The following is a 19,122-nucleotide window of genomic DNA, read 5'->3' on the forward strand; positions in this document are numbered from 1 at the left end:
CAAAGACGCTTAAGAATGGAACTAAGTCGACTGTTATCTCCCCCATCCATTCACACGGCCCCGTTCCACTTCTACGCCATAGAGGTTCGATCTGATAATCAGGCGTGATTTGGCGCTGAGAAAGAATATGACGATTCTGTTTACTGCATCAATAGTTTTTAGGAGAACCTTTGTAGTACATGTAGAAGAAGGACTCTCTTTGTTGATTTCGTCAGTTGTTTGCATGAGCCAGCAAGAAAAAACAAACAAATAGCCGCCCTTCAGATAAATAATGAAATGGTTCTTGACTAGCTCTAATGAATCGCATGAAAGATTGGGCACTTGATGAATGAACGGCGCTCATAGCGCAGCGGCCGTAGAAATCGTGTACACATGGCACCAAGGTTTTCTTGCTTGTCTAACCGGGCGGGAAGAAAGCTATTGTTCAAGGACAACGCAATACAGATGTTGTGGGACAATGATTATGGTTTTGGCATTCACGATAGCATTGTTTCGGGCAGCGCGCAAATGTACAATCTAACACAGAACACAGCACTACAGCCATCTTGGCAGTGCCCTATCCTTTTTAGATAGCATTCAATATTTTACTTCTAATGTCTACACGACTTAACCTGCAGAGTCGTTAAGTAAAGACGGCCACGAGGCAACTCAGTTCAAGGAACACCACTTGGTATAACCTTTTCAACTTAACGGGGTTTTGAGGAAGACAGTCAGTCGGTGGAGCATCGCGAAGATTCCACACACCGCCACCAAATCGACAACAGCCCCAGGGTTATCAACAAGATCAATCGTCTGCGTCATGATATCCGTTGAAACACTCCCAGCATGGCCAGCACCATTCGCCACAAAGTAAAGAGCAGCGGAAAACGGATCTGTGCATTCTCTCCCAGATATCTTGTTTTCGTACAGTCTGTCAAATTGCTGCTCTACCGTTGTGGCTGTCTTGCTCCACATTTCGTCTTCTTTCCGCTCCCGTGTCGTCTTTCTTGGCCACTCCTCTCTCAATCTTTGCCCAGTGAAAATCGCGATCGCATCTTTCACAAAAGTGGTATTTTGCGCTTGTTTTCCAAACGCATAAAAGAAAGCCAGTTTCTCAAACTGGCTCCACGGCGTCATGCTGTCCCGTAAGAAGATGTGTCTACAACAAAAAGCGATTGCCCGCAATATATTTGGGTCGGTAACGTTCCTAGATAGCTCCAACTCACACCCCACGTTCTGTAATAGCCATTCGTGAATCTCAGTGCTGGCATGCGGTATGCCCTTGAGTAGCATCTGCTCTTCTGATGCTGCTTCTATGAGTGCGGGAACCGTTTCGCACAAATTAATCACGTTTCGAACATGGTAACGCAGACGGCCCAAAATCCCAATTGAACTCTCACCAGAGATCAAGCTTGCCTCTAACTCTGCCTTTGAGCCGTCTCCCTCTTTGGAAACTACATACGGAACTCCTGATGGTAGTGTATCTCTTGAAAGAACGGCTTCTGAAATTGGGGCGATGCTCTTCTCGAGTTCCATTCCTGCAATGTCGTTGCAAAAGTTAAGCCAGCCCATGAAAGACACCATGAGTGCTAGTTCATTTAATCCTTTTGACCCAAAGCGTTTCAGAAAGTCCTCCCTGGTCCGTGTTTTTGTTCTTGCAGGGATGCTACACGCCTCATGCACAATATTTCGGATTAGTTCATCACCATCTTTCGTAATATTTATTAAGTTTGCCAGACCTCCCGCCCGTATGCATTGACTTGCAAATGAGCCTTTCAATATGTCACCTATAGCAGCACAGTGCGATGTACAGTATGGCGTGCCGTGGGTGCGGGATGCTTCGAAAAGGGCCATCCTTCTTTGTGCAGAGGAAATGGAGGAGAGGCCTACTTCACAGCTTGGAATGTTGAACCCTGAACGGATTAGGGCGGCACAAGGGTCGTGCAGCAACTCGGAAACACTCATTAACCGAAAGAAGTCGATGGGCGCTCTTCCGAGGAGGCGAGCCGATAAGGAGATAAGCGTGGAATAGCGCTTCTTGCATTCTTCTTCGCTAATGAGATGTGAGGACAGTGCATGGACAAGGGACACCGGCATTATGATCCGTACGTATGGTTCGAGCTGGGAAAAGAGAGTTGGCTGCACGTAATTGACAACAAAATGTTGTTGTAGCAAGAGAAAGCAGGGAACGAAACTGTCCCCGAGAAGTCGGCGAGATATCCTTTGTCAGGATTTGTGGTAGTGACGCTCAATTGCTTGCAAAAGGAGGTTGACGGCCATGCTTTCGCAGCCTAGAATATATGTATATATATACAGTCTTTGTGCAGTGGAGACTAGAAATGCCTTGCAAAATAAGGTCTGCACTGCATGAAAAGTCTTTGTTGAGGGCAATTTCCTTCTACCTGAGATTGAGGATATTCAAACGGTGGAATTGCAGTGTTTTTAACCTCATGTTCGGCAAAGGCAGTGAGGCTTTGGTCATCTACCACCCTGTGGATGGTGTTAATCCAAAGGGGTAGAAATCTTCAGTGCAATATGGGAAAGCGAATGCAAATTTGAAGACAACGCTTGTGCGTATCTCTGCAGACCCTCGTTCATTCCATGCATGTTCCGACAAGCTGTAAGAGGCCGCTTCATGAGAATTCTGTTTTCTGGGGGTCATTTGCACCGTGCCGATGGTGTTTTCCACCGTGACAAATTGGCCACGGTAGAAATAACTGGTCCTCAAAGTCACGGCTAGCAGTAATATTTTCGAAGATTTGAAGATTGGGAACAGCAATGCGCAACATTTCGATATGACAGAAACTACTGCCGACAGCGACGACACATGTACAACGAAATTTAAAACGTGAAAATAGGGTTTTGATGCTAAACGTCCGGAAAATCTTACCAACAGCCGTTTTCACCGTGGTCGAGATCGTCACGGTGAAAACCGCATTTTGACCACCGTAAAAAGGACCCGAAAATATGAATTCTCATGAAGCGGCCTCTGTAAATTAATTTCTTTACCTGCAGTTCACTGAGGAAGGATTATAATTTAGGGGCATTATCGCCATCTCGTCATGATGAAGGACGTATACCATCCCCATATAAGAAGTCTCTCTCCCACCTGGAGGCTTGAAGAATCTTGCGTTTTTGATGTATGTAGCCATGGAAGAGGAACTCTTCCAGTCCACTAGAAGCGTATCACTCCGTCACTGCCCCAGAAAGCATCAGACGAAGTGCAGGGCCACATACAGTACTGAACGGGATGTCCTATTTACACCAATAGAATTGCTAGAAGGAGGACTTGACTCATGCCCAGGTATATGGCGGTGTAGCACTCAAGTCGCAGTCATACTGACTAGCGGGAGATTTGACTTTGTTACAAAATCCTTTATATTGCATTCACGTCACGCCTCACATCACCCTTGGATGCTGCAGGATGATCATTTTGGATGCTAGCGGTGGATGTTAGCTCATGCGACGAAAACAGCGGTGAAGGGGGGAAGGATAACGTGACCATCCTGTTCAGCCAGAAAATGACACTGTATTTTACGGATGCGATGTTGAATTGCTGCCAAGCGAAGAAGAATTTGGGTGAAGCACATGCTGATCTTTCATCCAACTGCTCCTCAGGAGCCCCTGAGAGGGTTGGATGCTGAGGAGGGCAGCCCATGTGTGCCTTTCGTTGCTGTACCTCTTTTTCAGTACTTTCCATGGCAGCGTTTTATTGGCTGAGTGAGAGTGCTATGGTGCTGTACTGTGCAAAGGCTGGCGCTGCCGCACGGTCTCCATCAGCCATAGAAATTCGTCAGAAACGGTAACGTAACTCGAGGCCCATTACACTAATCTCACACAGTCGGCGCGTCATGTGCAAGAGTAATTGTTGGTTCCATCCCTGCGAAGGGAACAGCAGCCCTTTTACTGGAATTTGTGGAGAGGGTCATCGAGCGGAGCAGGGACTAGATGATATGCCGTTATGAGCATATTGTACTGTCTATGGGATTGCCATATAGCAAGAATGGCGGGATAGATGGCGGAACAGATTAAAGCAAGAGGATCGTGAGAGCAATGCATTGGGTACCCATTTCGCCACCAGGATGGGTTTCCACATGCTGAAACTACCAATATTCTTGGAGATTAACCTGCGACTTCCATAAAAAAATCCCCACTGGAGTCCGGTAGGCTGGGACATGCAGCTGCATTGACGGTATTACAGTCATCTTTCCGTTTGAGCGACAGGAGGGTTGAATCTGTTTTGATGCACTTTAGTAAAACTCAGCCTTGATGTAAATTGTGCCGGCTGTAATATTTTATACTGTATGGAGGTGCAGCATCTGAAACACGAGGTCACTATTCTAGTAGGGGCCTGCATTATTAGCCCTTGGATGCACGCACTACAGTATAAAGTTGGAGGCAGTGCTCTAAATGGGTGGGTGTATTGGCACAACACGAGGCTGCACTATTGAAAGTATAGCCCTCTGGCCCAAACGCGGGCCTGTCGCGACAGAGGCAGTTTTCCTTTTTGTTTTGAGATAATGTTGCGTTTAGGGGGGCGCTCAGGTGCATTTTGGTGGCAACAGACGGGTGAACATTTTGTCAAAAACTCTGGACTGCGATCGCTGGCTATCTCGATGGGGTTTCGACTGCCGCGACAACCCCAAAAAATAAAATATTGAGTAGCAGAAAGTAATTGAGGCGAGGTAACATTAGTTCCAAGTCAATAAACATATGCGTATTGCTCAAAGAGTTGCAGCTGATGGAGGACCTCATAGAGCTCAAACACACTGAGTACAATACTCTACAGCTTCATGCTTCTTCATGATAAACACGTGTAGTTGTCGCTCAATCCCCATTTACGACCTATCGTCTCAGGGATTGCGAACTTCGCATCGATGTTCGCGCTTTAAAGCGACGGATCCCCATCAACGGCTCCCGAAACGCGTTGAATGCCGTCGGCTTCTTCGAATTCATTTACCATCCACTGCGCACTACTACACATGTGTATTCCTATTGTAAAGACATACTGCAAATTGTTGGTGAGCGGCGGGAGTCCGACCAGATCAGGCTGAGGCACATTACAATTACCTTCGACGATTTACTGATTGCTGGAGGGGAGCAGTTGAGAAAACGAAATAACCGCTCGAAGGGCTGTGGGAAGTTGCGTGAAGAAGCCCCTGAGGACGTTGCAGTTGATGCAGACGAGTGTACTGATGGTACGGAGCAGCATGAACTGGGTGCTTTGACGGCAAGCAGGTCTTGTTCACAAGGCTCGGACTACGAAAGCGATAGCCAACACAATATGAGTCCAAGTGGGTGGTGCTGCGTAATCATGTAATCATTAAGCATAAACATTCAATCTGGTGATCAGCTACTAAAAGGCACGAAGAATTTTCAAAATTTTAATTGAAAGTGTTTGCACTGTTTCTTTTACGTCATGCTACCTAGCATACACGTCTTGCGTAGAGTCCGAGTGACCCTTTCGAAAACAATGCTTGTAGTCAAGCATTTTTAAACTGTCCGATTTTTTAAAATGCACTTGGTTTCGAGGATATCGAAGAACAAAACTTCCGGAGTCAAAACCAGTTTCTTTTCCGCCAAATATTGAAAGGCACTTACGAACTTGCTCGATTCGCATTGAGTCTTGGCCTGCTAAGCTTCTCAACCCGTTTGTTTCCCTAGAACTATCTGGACGCACCAGCTTCAATTCTGGCTTTGAGTTCGGTTTCGTACATAAGTAGTCCAAAATCGACTATTTGACCTTACATGCGGGCAAAGGAGATATATAGAGCTGTTTTTACTACTGACAGGAGCAACAAGCATTTTTCTGGCCCTGGATACCTAGCAAAGGTCCGAGCTGCCATAAACTATGTTTTACGGTAACATTCCAGTTTGTTATAAGCGCGAAGATCTCTTTCCTCCACCCCTATTCAACTTGCAAAGCATTCCATTTGTCGCAACTCTACTAGTCGAAGACATCAGTATCGCTGATGGTTGCACCCACTAGTTCCGTCAATGTATCGTCGACGGGGGCTCCTGAGTCGCAACGGTCTTCTGTTTCAGTCATCATCGGAATGTTCCAGAGAATGGCCTCCATAGCAAGAAGAAGGGCAAGTAAGCTGGGATTAATTGTAAGGTGAGGAGTTTTAACGGATCCTTCGATGAAACGCCCCCGCATGAAGCATGGAGCATACTGATTCGTAAGCATCACTCCGAGTAAAATTCTTGTCATTACTCGAGGATGCAGTCCCTGGGCTTCCGCAAGTATCACTTCCCTCAGGGCTGTAAGATTGGGCTCAGCGTCTTTTCTAAGATGTAGCACGATGCGACGTGGTGGAGACTTCAACATGACCCAGGTTGTGTTGTAAAACGTCCTGATGCCAGCGACATGAGAACAACTTTCATCTACATCTTCGCATGCGTCTCTTAGGCTTTTCAGATCAAGTGCAAGGGCATCCTTCGGTCCGGCAAAGTTGTCTTCGTCGCGGTCGATGCGGCCAAACTTTATCTTTTTGGTTTCAGGTAGGCATGCACTTTGGTTTCCATCGATTGCACGAACAAACTGAGCGTATGAATGCATTGCAGGTTCGTTTTCTGGAGCTACGAAGAGGCCACAATTAAGAGCTTCGTCGATCATGAACTGACGTTCTTGCTTCCTTGAGGATCCACTCAAACATTTAAGACCCTTCCGAAAGCCAGCACTGCGGTAGAGGACTGTATCGTTGAAAGGGGCGAGCCGTGCGGTGTCAGCTATTCCACATTGAAGGATAACAATTCTGACGATTAGAGAGGCAAAAGCGAAGCAGTGCAGTTTGTTTGCACAGATGAGACGAAACTTTCTGAAGAATGAGCAGAAAGAATTTGCTGTTTTCACGGCGCGCCAGAGGCGAGCGACAAGAATAGTCTCAGTGCGGTTCGCGTGATACATGACTGGAACTAGTCGGAAAGCGACGCAGACGATGATAGTTTTGAGAATAGCCGGGAAAGGGGTCCGGAAGTGTAGAAGACCAACCGAAAGAAAGAACCATGGTGTCGTGTAGATACGGAGCTGATGCAAACTCATGAGAAATGAACGCGGATACAGGGTTGGAGACAGAGCGCCTGATTTGTTCCATTGAGGGAGGATGAAGCATCAGTTGTTTCCGGGACGAGGGGAATATCAACATTTATAATACGTGCTTAAGTGCCGTAGAGAGAGAGATAACATGCCTGTCCTACGAACGGAAGGAGATAACATTGCCGACATTGCTGGTATCGTCTGCGAACGCCAATGGCACACCTTAGGCACAAGACATGAAGTCCTTGCTACATTCTTATTGACGCCGTTTTTTTCGGACAGGAACGGAGGATTTTCAGAGCCTTTGTTACATCTTGCAGGCACCGTGGGACCTGGATCCAACGAATTCTACATAGAGGGTTGCCAATGGGAATGGGGTTTTGCATCAAGACAGGGAATCCATTTGTAGGGGTAGTATCCTTTGAATATATTCGGAAGGCATGTCAGGGAAAAACACTATGTTTGAGATGAGTGTTGGTGGAAGTGAACTGTGTCAAAGAATGTTTGTATTGGCATCATTGCTGTGTGAGTTCCGGCCTCTAGAAGAATGCCTTAGGATAGTACAGTAGAAAGTTCGCTCCGCACCACAAAACAATTGCTTTGAGTGTTAGGAACAGTAGGGAGGCAATACGTTTCGGAGATTAGCGGAGGGGCCGCTCAGCTTAGACAGTCAGATTTTGGGCTATAGAACTGACTGTTTTCTGAGCAACCCCTCCTCTCTACAAGTAGTTCTCACCGTGCCGAGCGTACTTTGCTCTTTTCAAGAAAAGTGCACTGCTGGCAAGTCAGGTGAAAATAATATCGTTCCTGGAAGAAGGATTGGATCTTCTTCTTCGATTGCCCCCTGTATGAACTGTGCTTGAGATGCACTCAAGTAGAGTAGTCTCTCGATGCAAGGCACCGGTGATACGTATAAGAACCCTCACGATAAACAGAACCAAAACAGACACACGGGCATGGGGAGTGTCACTAATAGAAAAATTAAGTTGGAAACTTTGTTCCTTAGTCTATTTAAGGAAGCTCTAAAAGTTGGTGTCGGCATATTAAACCCTTCCTAGTCAATCCTATCAACAAATCCAAAGCCGTAATTGGATGTCATTGTACCACAAGGTCTTGAGACAGCCAATAATTGCCATAACTGTATTGCTTACATGTGACAACCATTCAATACAGGAGCCTGGCGAGAAGCCAAAGATGGTCGACCAAGTGGTTTCTCCTATCGAGAGATTATTGCATGCTGGGGCAGTACCGTTGGTACCGCCATTGAAGCGTCACAAACGGGAAGGAAAGAAGTTGCAGTTGTATGTGTGCAAGCGCTTGCACACTGACGTCATCAAGGAAGTGAGAGGTGGAAATCACCCTTGTTGTGCTGTTCTACAGTGCCTTGTTCAATGCCAGCACCTCACGTGACAAGTGGCACCAATGAGGGTCGGCTGCCGCATGCGATGGCCTTTGTGATTACTGTACAGGGGACCCTACGCATTAGTGCCGCCCCGTGTGAGACCCCAAAAACGGCACTATTGGGAGGGTGGCATTAGTAAGTGACGCCGTCACATCCATTTACAGGCACTCGGAAATTAACATCTGCCTGATCGGCGTTGGTTTTCTATCATGTTTTGCAGTGAGAAACGCGCGCTTTGCTGACCTTAGATGCGATAAAGCGTCTGAAACTTGGCACTCAGATGCCAGAAGTTCCAGATCTCCAAACAATTCCGCGATTTCCAGCACAGAGGGTATAGCGCTTCTTCCTATCGTATCCCCAGCGCTCTCATCTTCATCACTTGATTGTGTTTCAGGTGGATTCCGCACCGCACGCACTGCGTCGAGGTAGCAGCTTGAAAAACAGGCCTGTTTCGTCGACATTGTAGATGTTCTCTGGGTCGAAATTGCGCAAACGTGATCGCAGGATGTTGATGTCTTTTGCGACTTCCTGCACTTGTACTTGCCCTCCCTCCCCGTGCAGGGCTACAGAACGAAGAGCATGTCGCTTGACAAATTTCTCTACCCATCCACGAGATGCTGTGAACTTGTCAAGCGTGGTGCGATCTTTACCTGTTGACAGGTAGGTGACATCACCTGAGACTTGAGCATTTGTTCCTTAAGCATGAGGGCCCGCGTTTGTAGGACAGTTTGTGTTACTGGCATTTTTGCTGATCTGGCATAGTTGAGAAATTCAAGGAGCTTCAGTTCGAGATGGGGGACCATAATGGACTGGCGGGTCTTCGCTTGAAGTGACTGGGGCTTCTGGTTGGCTACGCGGAGCAATGCGGGAGCAGTTGCCTTGATGATTCGTACGGTCCGCTCGGCAATGCCGAACTGTCGCATAACGGCTGTGGTACGGTATCCATTGTCGAGCAGATCTGCGATTTCGTGCTTCTGCGATATGGTCAGACGCTTGCGAGTCGCTTTCGTCTTTTCTGGAACCGGAGCCATAACGACTACAAGCTAAAGTCGGTGGACGGTGTGCAATAGCTTGAGGAGGATCGGGCTAAAAAGGGCTTTTTGTGTTTGACACGGACGGGAGACAGCCTAACAGCTGGACCCGTATAACACATGGCACTTTTCGTGTTCATGCGTCCGGGGGTGCACTAATGGGAGGGTGGCAATAATAAAAACGGCACTAATGCGAGTCCCCCCCCTGTATGCCGAATCAAATCAGGTGCGTAATACTGTGCGGAAAGAGCTTGTCTCAGTACTGAAGGATGCACCTTCCGCCTGGCACGTACCAACGTTGTCCACTATGCCCGTCACCTTACCCCCACCCCCCACTTTTCAAGAACTCCTCTCCCTTTGCTCCCATATCCCCCGCCAGCCTCCTCCCTCACCCTCAACAGCCCATCTCCTCGCCCCATTTGTCGACATCTGCAATGAGCCCTGGATCCATGACTTCCTGTTCACCCCCGATGCAATCGAACTCTCACACTTTGCGTCGCCCATTCTTTCCTCCACTGCCTACCTATGCTCCATTTCACAAACCGCTGTTACCCGCGCGGCCCTCCTCCCCGACCCGTTTCTCACCAGCCTTCATGACTCTCGCATGTTCGGTCACTACCTCTTCGTCCCAGCATTTCACGCTCACGGAGCCACCGTAGGCTTTGGCATCATGGACAGCGCCTTTCAAAACCATGACTTCCGTAAACTTTGCCCGTCAGCCACCATAAGGGATCGATTCATGACCTTTCGCTTCGTCAGGGACACAAAGCGAAAACTTTTGTTAGAAGTCTTTGATCTGCCGGAACATGGTATCGTCGTTACTTTCATCTTCCAGTATCTCACTTCCATGACATCCAGAAGCTTTACCGCAGTCTTCCTCCGAGAACCTTTCTTCCGCGCAGCTAATGATCGAACCAAGCCGTTTTCCGCGGAAGCCGTTATTCCAGCTCTGCTCGTCTTGAAAAACGACACCCAATATCGCTTATGTCCGTTTTGCGGTCAGAAAAAATTACCACCGTGCAAGTGCATCCGCCCGAGGTTTTCTCCTGCTCATCCGTTCGACACAGGCTCTTTCTCCTATCACATGACGCTACAGCAAGGCGTGTACACCGGCTTTTCCAAAAAGGCCATGTTCTGGCAGGCAAGTCAGTCTCATGACATTACTTTGGGCAATCGCTATGTGCTGGAGCCGTTTCTCGACACTTCTATTGTGTTTCGCTTGAGCTCCGATGCGATCAAGGTGATTCTGATGCGCCTGAGCAACAACCCTCGAATGTCCCTGGTTTCAAATTCACTCTCTGCCGCGCGTGATGTCCAAGTGGTAAGCACTATGCCACAGCTTCTAGATACAAATTTAGGAAATGACGCTCTTGAAAACCTGGAATGCTTAGATCCCGACGCCTCAGCGTCACAAAACAGACACGGCAGTCTCGTTCAATCTCATGAGCATGATAGCCTTTCTCCGATTTGCGCAGATGAAATATGCTTGACAAAAGCGTCAGGAAGTGACCCGGATCCTTTCACATCTCTTTTTTGCGACAGAGTTAGTCCATCTCAAGAATGCTATCGCCTTTCCCCGACTTTGATGAAAAAGCGATGTACGACCCAGGAATCCCGCAGTGATCGACATCTCCAGCGTATGAATGGATTTGAGAGCACTTCTATCGTCAGCTGCATTTCGACTGAGCGAGGCGGCAAAAGTAATCTGCTGGCTCCACGGCCGAAAGTCGTTTTTGTTTCGCGCAAGGAAAGCAGTCTGGCTCCAACTGGTCGGAAGAATGGTGTGAAGACAACCACAGTCCCAGACCTAGCGGAAAGGAGAAAGAGAGCGATAGAACGCAGGGAGCGCAACCGAGCCGCTGCGCGCCGTTCCAACCAAAGAATAAGAGAACATCGAGAGGGGCTTCTAGCTGAGATACAGGCACTGAAAGAAAAGGCCGAAGAACTTCGAGTTAGGGAAGTCTCTCTTCGGCAGGAAAACCTCCAACTCCGGCGAGTGCAAGCAGCCTCGCATTAAGCTGCACACCGCCATGCCAGAGAGGTACAGCGGCAAGGTTAGTACAGCCGCTCACTTTCAGAGAAGCCATGCTGTGTTCGTGTAACGGCGTGTGACCGAAAGATCCTAAATGGAACAACGAGAATGCGGGAGGTGTTGGCCTCTTGCTTGTTCGCTCCTCTTATATTACATATTCAGAAGGCGTTAGAAATGGTCACATGTATTCCGAAGACACGATGAGCTTCTATGTCGTTATTACTATTTAAATAATTAAGAGACTTCATGGACGAGAGCACCACAGCGGCGAGTACTGCTCACACTCTACAGACACTGACATTTGGGTGAGCGTCTCATGCCTATCTGCACACTGTCCGAGTCGAGCCACGTAAACTCGAATTGACTCTTTGTCAGTGGTCAAACCACACAACCTCAACTCTAACTTCGAATGCACGTCCCCCTCTCCTCGAACAAACCGACAGTACGCAGTATGAAGCCACCTTCAACACCAACGTCTCACCAAAGTCTCACCAAAGTCTAAAACTGGCCATCCCCGTCCCTTCCCTCCGTCTTCTTCCTCCCCAGACCCTCACTCCTCACACAACTTTCAACATTCTCTTCCATTCTCTTTCTTCGTGCAAATACCTCTATCATCGATATGTCTTTCACTGATACCTTCTCCATCACCCCTGTCCCACGCGACGGCGCGTCCAACGTCCCTCGCCGCATCAGGAAATCCTTCCCTTACTCTGCGATACTCCCTCCTTCCCCCATCCTGCGAGACGGCGAGTCTCAGGTAAGTCGCCGCGTCAAGTCCTCGCTCCCGGCCCCCTCGCATTTGCTTGCTCACCCACTAACCTCGCTGTCCGCGCCCTACCGTCCGCCCCGCATGCCTGTGACAGAATCCGTCCCTGTGTCCGGTGACTTCACACTTGCGGGGGTAGAGGGCGTGGACAGCAATGGCGTTTACCTCTCTCACCAGAAGCGCCGGAGGGACGCTTACTCTCTGGTCGTGTCCGACATGTCGTGCAGCGTGGAGAAGAGGAAATTCAAGAATCCGCTCCGGGCCGTTCGGGGAACCTTCAACCGTGTGCGATTTGTGTTGTGGTGAGGCCAGCAGGGGAGCTGCCTCTGACGCGGATGGTTTGAGGGGTGCGCAAAGAGCGACAAAGAAAACGGCAAGCGTGGTTGCTGTTTTTTTGGAGGTGGAGGTACGGCCGTGTTGTTCCCGTTTGGGAACGATGCGGTCGTGCCTCCATCTTTTTTTTTGGCCAGTTCGCGAGACGGTGACAAGTGACCCCGTCGTTTGTCGCGATGTCGTAAGCTTGACTGCTGTAGGTTCCGCGAGAAATTGTTTAGTTGCGCTGATTCTGTTGTCAGTATTATCGGTACGTGTCAACTTTTTGAACAACGCAGTACACGCAAAGGTAAATAAATGCTCGCAAACTTTACTTCCGATCCATGAGTCACGAAGGATGTGTATACCGTAATGTAGACAGATATCAAAAAATACGTTGTAAAAGGTTGACAAGCTGTCGGCTACGGTTTTATGGTGACCTTCGAGGGAGAGCTTGGCTTTTTTCTCAAGAGTAGCACGTCTTTGCCCGCTCGTATCTTCGCGTTTATCAGCTTCTAAGAAGAAAGGAGTGTGTGCACAGGCATCAAGAGTTAGACTTGGGCTACTCAGGCAAGTTTGGTTCTGAGGACATCGGTCATTCCTGTGAGGGGCGCTGAGCAGCCTGCTTGCTCCCATTTTGTCGCCCATTGCTCACATTCCAAGCTATCGTAACCACATGGTTACCTGAAGAAGCGATAGTGTGTGCCGTGTAGTTAATGAACCATTCGTTATCCATACTTCAAAGAAAAATCGTAATGATGCCCCAATTTTCATAGTCTAGAGCCATGTTGCCGAACGGGGTGGCCCTTGAAACTACGAGGTTCGATACTGCAGATACCCCCACAAGCTTATGTTTTCATTGGGCTGGGGCGGTTGAGCATAAAGTGATGAAAGTGGACGAGGTGCTGTGTTTGAAGCACATGACTGTCAGATCAGGACACGCGTGGGCAGGTGTTCCGGAACAAGTGTAGAGCAAGGGGGGAAGCTGTCGTACAGGGAGGTTGGCTCCAGCTTGGAACGGAGATGGTATTGCGTGTGAGGCAGATAGACATGGAAGTGAGGGGAGGGAAGGAAATATGTGGTGGAATGGGGGTTCGTGGAATACCCTGATACGAGTCACTTTTGGGGAGAGCCGTGCTTGGGCATTGGATGATGTCACATGGAGGCGGAAGCAGAACATGCAGACGCATAAATTAGGGAATGGGATGGCGCGCGGCCAAATGTCAGCGTTTCAGCGTAGGCAATGGGAGCAAGTCGTCGAGATAAAGTTTGGTAAAGTACGGTCGTTTCGGGAGCGTGTTTTATTGAGGACCCTGGAATGTGTTTGCCGTTTTTTAATCCAGACGTATGGTCTCTTGGGGTATTCAAATCTGGATACTTCTCACTCTAGTCGCTGTCAAAATCGGAAGCGGCGGGAGTAAATATAGCGAGATGTGGAGATTTCCCAACGCAATGTAGTGTTTCTGGGCTGTGCCTTCGCATCTCAGCGGACGTCTACGGCGTTCCAGGCCAAGCATTAGGAAACAGGAGTCTGGAATCTCCATCGTTGAGGTTTCTAGAAAAATCTTCTGGCCAATGAAACAACGCCATCATCCGCCACTTAACGCGGCCACAACCAATCACTGTGAGCCCATTTTGCAAAACGCTCCTTTTCTACGGATAAATGCGCGTAGGAGCATCGCTTTAGCTAGAGGTAGAAGAGCACAAATGGAGTCATCCAAAAAACTAATCCTTCGGAGAAGCGCTGTAGATACTCCACATCTCGCTCCTGGAAGGAAAATGAGGAATTCAACAAACGCTCTTCATGGAAGTGTGTCTACACGTCAGGACCTCTGAAGCCATAAATCCTTTGCCCTCCACACCATCCACACTCTTCTAGAATATTCACGAAACGAACCATCTACCGAAAAGACAAAACCTACAGCAACTCGACCCCGTTCTGCCTCTCGCAAAAGTCTATAAAGCCCTGCGTCCGAACTTGACTCCTCGCATCATCCCACAAAACAATCCTCACCCTCCACCACAACCTACGACCATCTCAAACGCCTTCACCCCCACCCACAAGATGATGTACCAAATCGCCCCTTTCTCCACGCATCTGACCTTCCACGACCGTCGCCTACCGCACCCCTTCGCATCCTCTCTGGGCGGACTGTCCGCCTGCATGCCTGCCTCCGCGGCGCGGACATCCGAGGTGGAGCCGTCCTTCTCGCAGCACAGCGCGGAGGGCGCCCTCCTCGTCGAAATCGAGCTGCCGGGTGTGGCGCGTAGCGACCTGCAGGTCACCATGCAGGGCCGCCGCCTCGTCGTCGTCGGAAAGCGCTTCAAGGAGCGGCGCCAGGACGCCGCTTCGGAGGAGACCGCAGAGGCCCAGGAAAAGGCCGATGAGAAGAGCACGGAGAAACAAGCAGCGAAGACGTTCAAGGCCGTCTTCCACGTCCCGCAAATCGTCGACGTTGAGCGGATTGAAACCGTGGCGCACAAGGACGGCGTGCTCACACTACGACTGCCGCACGCGAAGGCGTCGCAGCCGCGGAAGATAGAAATTGAGTAGATGCTCGCTACTATATATGGTGAGCATGCAGAGATTCCAGTCTACGCGTCCTTGTATCATATACGTTTCGCTGGGAGCTCTTAACAACAAGTGCGACCAATCTACATCGCAGAGGGCTCTGTTATGGTGTCTACTTCACTTTTCGTCATCTTGTATTAAAACTTTGTCCTGCGACATCCGTTCTTCTTGCAGCCTTTTGCTTGTGAGACAAGACGGAAGTAATTTGCAACTAGAACGTGGTGCTTCAAAGCACAGCAGTAGGCGGAACGCCAAGTTTTACAGTTACGTCTAGATGCGAGGTGGTAGCGCAGCAGGAGCCACTCTCCTACAAATTGCAGGAGGAATCACACAGCTGGTTGAATGAATTCCTATCATCTGCGATCTAATTCATTGAACTTCCGAAAATGCAGCACAACTCTGCCGCAAGGCTCCTCCAAAGCACAATTATATCCACAAACGGATGCCTATCCTCTCTAGTCTCCACTAAATATTTTAGTTGACTGACGACGTGGTCACTTGTCACCGTCTCGCGAACTGGCCAAAAAAAAAGATGGAGGCACGACCGCATCGTTCCCAAACGGGAACAACACGGCCGTACCTCCACCTCCAAAAAAACAGCAACCACGCTTGCCGTTTTCTTTGTCGCTCTTTGCGCACCCCTCAAACCATCCGCGTCAGAGGCAGCTCCCCTGCTGGCCTCACCACAACACAAATCGCACACGGTTGAAGGTTCCCCGAACGGCCCGGAGCGGATTCTTGAATTTCCTCTTCTGCACGCTGCATGACATGTCGGACACGACCAGAGAGTAAGCGTCCCTCCGGCGCTTCTGGTGAGAGAGGTAAACGCCATTGCTGTCCACGCCCTCTACCCCCGCAAGTGTGAAGTCACCGGACACAGGGACGGATTCTGTCACAGGCATGCGGGGCGGACGGTAGGGCGCGGACAGCGAGGTTAGTGGGTGAGCAAGCAAATGCGAGGGGGCCGGGAGCGAGGACTTGACGCGGCGACTTACCTGAGACTCGCCGTCTCGCAGGATGGGGGAAGGAGGGAACATCGCAGAGTAAGAGAAGGATTTCCTGATGCGGCGAGGGACGTTGGACGCGCCGTCGCGTGGGACAGGGGTGATGGAGAAGGTATCAGTGAAAGACATATCGATGACAGAGGTATTTGCACGAAGATAGAGAATGGAAGAGAATGTTGAAAGTTGTGTGAGGAGTGAGGGTCTGGGGAGGAAGAAGACAGAGGAAGGGGACGGGGATGGCCAGTTTTATAGACTTTGGTGAGACTTTGGTGAGACGTTGGTGTTGAAGGTGGCTTCATACTGTGTACTGTCGGTTTGTTCGAGGAGAGGGGGACGTGCATTCGAAGTTAGAGTTGAGGTTGCGTGAGTTGAAGACTGACAAAGAATCAATTCGAAGTATTTTTGACCTGACGCGAGCATTTTTCTACCTTAAATACGCTGGCAGGTGCTCGGCACTCCCAATCGAAGAAGGGACAAAGCTCACACTTTTGCGTGCGGCGGGTTTGAGAGGCTTGCATAGTTGACTGTAACTTTCGCAGTGATCGCAGCACCGCATTGAGAGATCGAGTCGTACAGGAGGTGAGATACAATATGCCCTGCTTCAGCAAGTCATTGGCTGTGGGAGTGGGGCGGAGGGAAGAATCAAAATGATCTTTTGCTAGGACAATGGATGCCCGTCGACAAATCCGGCGGCAAGTCGGCGGCACGAGCGTATCGCATGGCTCGACGGCACCGTCGCCATTACGTGTGATGCAGTGCAGCTGAAGCTTGCACTTTGCTGCGGAGTCAAAATTGATATGTTGCCGAACGAACGCTCTCGGAAACTGTGACAGAATGTTGGAGAAATCAAGATCGAGAAGGGATAGGTGCCACACGTCGATTTGGATACTGGCGGCCAGGCATCCACGTCATAAGCAAAGCGGAAAGCTCGAGTGAGACTACGGAAGGCTGCGCTCGCACTCCATGCGCAAGGGCGAAATGGATTGATGAGCGTCGGGATGCGACTGTGCGGTTGACGTTGTGTGGGGGAGACGTCGACCGCTTGAGGCAAGGCCCGCCCCCATGACGAGTTGTAAAGGGAATGCTTTTAGGGCATTGGAGATCCCAACTGGCAAGACAAAGAGAAGAAGCTTCAAAGTTGACAGTAATAAATTTACTCCGCCTATACGCGTACATACAGTACAGCCGGTTTCACTACTGTACAATATTGTACATGCTGAGAGTTAGGTTGGCCTCGGTCTGCTTTTCATACCGCCTCTGGATCTCTCAGGCTCTTTCTAAGCTCCATGTTCTCAGCCCTCAATCTCACCTCCTCCTTCCTGAGCTCCTCGCACCGATCCTTCATATTCTTCAAGTCCGCCGCCACCTTATCTCTGATTGCCCTCTTCCTCTGGTTGCTCCTGTTTGCCGACGCCCGGTTACGCACCCGCCGCCGCGCAGCCTGCAAGTCTTGGAGGATCGACACCTGCGTCCGCGTCGTCCCGGGAGAGAACGATTGCACCGCAGCCACTGGGGCAGGCACCTGTTGCGAGGGTAGGGGCACGACAAGGCTTTCGGCTTCGAAAGCAGAGCTGACTGTTTGAGCGTCCGGCCCGGCGGCGGGGAGCATGTCCGAGGAAGATTGAAGCTGGAACCAGTCCGGCGCCGTGCTCGAGTTCTCTGTCGTCATAGACGGCGACATGGTCATCCCTCTCAACGGTGCGCCCCCATTTGTCATCTGCGAGGTGACCTGCGAATTCACTGGCGAAGCCACATCGTACGCTACCGGCTCCGAAAGCAGCAAATGCGAATACTGCTCGCCGCCTGGCTCTGTCAAATTTGCTTCTGTCACGGCTACATCACCCCCTCCGTCGTCTTCGTCTTCGTCGTCGTCGTCGTCCTCGATGTGCAGCGTGCTCAGCTGATCAAGCAGAGGCTCCAGTTGTTCGATCGGGCTCCGTTCCTTTAGCAACTCTCGATCCCCGTCCTCACCGTACATAACGACGGCATCGTCATACTGGCTTTGCCGTCGTGAGCCGCCCGTGAGGCGCAGCGACGGGTTGGGCCATTCGTGTTGGCCACGTGCAAACTTGGTGAGCGACCAATTGCGCAGCCTCTCAGCGACGTCTGGATCGTAGTTGGCTCTCAGAGAAAGCTGGGCGCCTAGTTTGGACCGGCTCATCCTTTTCCCCCTGTCATACAGCACTTTACTCGTAACGCCAAAGTAATCACCAAAGTCCTGGATGATGGAAAACTTGAACAAGTCGGGATCAAACAAATGTTTTGCGCGTCGGGTGGCGGCGAGGCGTGCGTAGCACGTGCAGGCCGAGGCGGGGCCGCCGCCGCACGTTGGGCAGGAACGCATGCGCGAGGTGTGGACGGAGCCGATGAGCTCCTTCATGAGGGTGGAGATGGAGAGCTCGGCGCGACGATTGCGGATGAGGTCCCGCAGCTCTCTGCGGCGGAAGGTGGCCAGGAAGATGTAGCCCTCGATGGCGGAGTCGGACTCTGCGGTTTGTATGATGACGTGCTCGGTTTCTGGGACGTCCATGACGACGAGGATCTGGCGCTTGACGGAGTCGTACATGAAGCGCAGGTCATGGCAGATGGTGACGGCTTGCTCCGGGTCGGGCTCTGCGGCGTTCTCCATGGTTTCCGTGACCTCGAGGACGCCGACGCCCAGGGTGAGCTGGTTGAGGGTCATGCGGTGGGAGAAGAGGTAGTTGCCCGCGGTTTTCTGGCGGCGGTTGTCGAAGCCCCACGCGTGCGGGTTGGAGAGCGGGAGGGTCGGGGCGGAGGCGACGCGCGTGCAAAGGAGCTCGCTGACAAAGCAGGCGCGGGCAAAATCGGGGGAGGTGAGCGGCTGGATGTGGAGCGGCTCATCGGCGAAGAGGAAATCGCAGATTAGCGGGTCGCAGAAGCGATCGACCATGAGTTCGAGAAGGGGGGTCAGCTGCGAGGGCGAGGGGGATTTCTGCCGCGGAGGGGGGCTGGGAGAGGTGAAGA

The 19,122-nt window shown here is 50.4% G+C and overlaps 7 protein-coding genes; 2 read left to right on the forward strand and 5 right to left on the reverse strand.

Annotated features, from left to right (window-relative positions):
• Positions 1–570: 570 nt before the first annotated feature.
• CHC_T00004480001 (hypothetical protein) lies at positions 571–2,076 on the reverse strand. XM_005715885.1 is given in 2 exon segments: positions 571–681; positions 682–2,076. The coding sequence occupies 1 exon segment, from the start codon at positions 2,074–2,076 to the stop codon at positions 682–684; it is 1,395 nt and encodes a 464-aa protein (XP_005715942.1). The 3' UTR covers positions 571–681.
• Positions 2,077–8,578: 6,502 nt separating this feature from the next.
• CHC_T00004481001 (hypothetical protein) lies at positions 8,579–8,881 on the reverse strand. The gene has a single exon (XM_005715886.1). It carries the CDS (start codon positions 8,879–8,881, stop codon positions 8,579–8,581), a length of 303 nt encoding a protein of 100 aa, XP_005715943.1.
• A 5-nt stretch (positions 8,882–8,886) lies between these two features.
• Positions 8,887–11,713, forward strand: CHC_T00004482001 (hypothetical protein). The gene is made up of 4 exons (XM_005715887.1): positions 8,887–9,047; positions 9,251–9,462; positions 9,649–11,447; positions 11,591–11,713. Exons 1-4 carry the CDS (start codon positions 8,887–8,889, stop codon positions 11,711–11,713), a joined length of 2,295 nt encoding a protein of 764 aa, XP_005715944.1.
• Positions 11,714–14,596: 2,883 nt separating this feature from the next.
• Positions 14,597–15,128, forward strand: CHC_T00008937001 (Heat Shock Protein 20, HSP20). XM_005715888.1 is given in 3 exon segments: positions 14,597–14,626; positions 14,627–15,115; positions 15,116–15,128. 1 exon segment carries the CDS (start codon positions 14,627–14,629, stop codon positions 15,113–15,115), a length of 489 nt encoding a protein of 162 aa, XP_005715945.1. The 5' UTR covers positions 14,597–14,626; the 3' UTR covers positions 15,116–15,128.
• Positions 15,129–16,124: 996 nt separating this feature from the next.
• On the reverse strand, positions 16,125–16,478 carry CHC_T00004483001 (hypothetical protein). Its single transcript, XM_005715889.1, has one exon. It carries the CDS (start codon positions 16,476–16,478, stop codon positions 16,125–16,127), a length of 354 nt encoding a protein of 117 aa, XP_005715946.1.
• Positions 16,479–17,274: 796 nt separating this feature from the next.
• On the reverse strand, positions 17,275–19,048 carry CHC_T00004484001 (hypothetical protein). XM_005715890.1 is given in 2 exon segments: positions 17,275–17,383; positions 17,384–19,048. The coding sequence occupies 1 exon segment, from the start codon at positions 19,046–19,048 to the stop codon at positions 17,384–17,386; it is 1,665 nt and encodes a 554-aa protein (XP_005715947.1). The 3' UTR covers positions 17,275–17,383.
• A 17-nt stretch (positions 19,049–19,065) lies between these two features.
• Positions 19,066–19,122, reverse strand: part of CHC_T00004485001 (hypothetical protein) — a 333-nt gene continuing 276 nt past the window's right edge. Inside the window, exon 1 of the mRNA XM_005715891.1 lies at positions 19,066–19,122. This exon is cut by the window's right edge and continues 276 nt beyond it. Within this exon, the coding sequence (XP_005715948.1) occupies positions 19,066–19,122 (57 nt within the window).

This window comes from Chondrus crispus, genomic scaffold (genome assembly GCF_000350225.1).
Source record: "Chondrus crispus Stackhouse genomic scaffold, scaffold_233, whole genome shotgun sequence".
In the NCBI taxonomy this organism is placed as follows: Eukaryota; Rhodophyta; class Florideophyceae; order Gigartinales; family Gigartinaceae; genus Chondrus; species Chondrus crispus.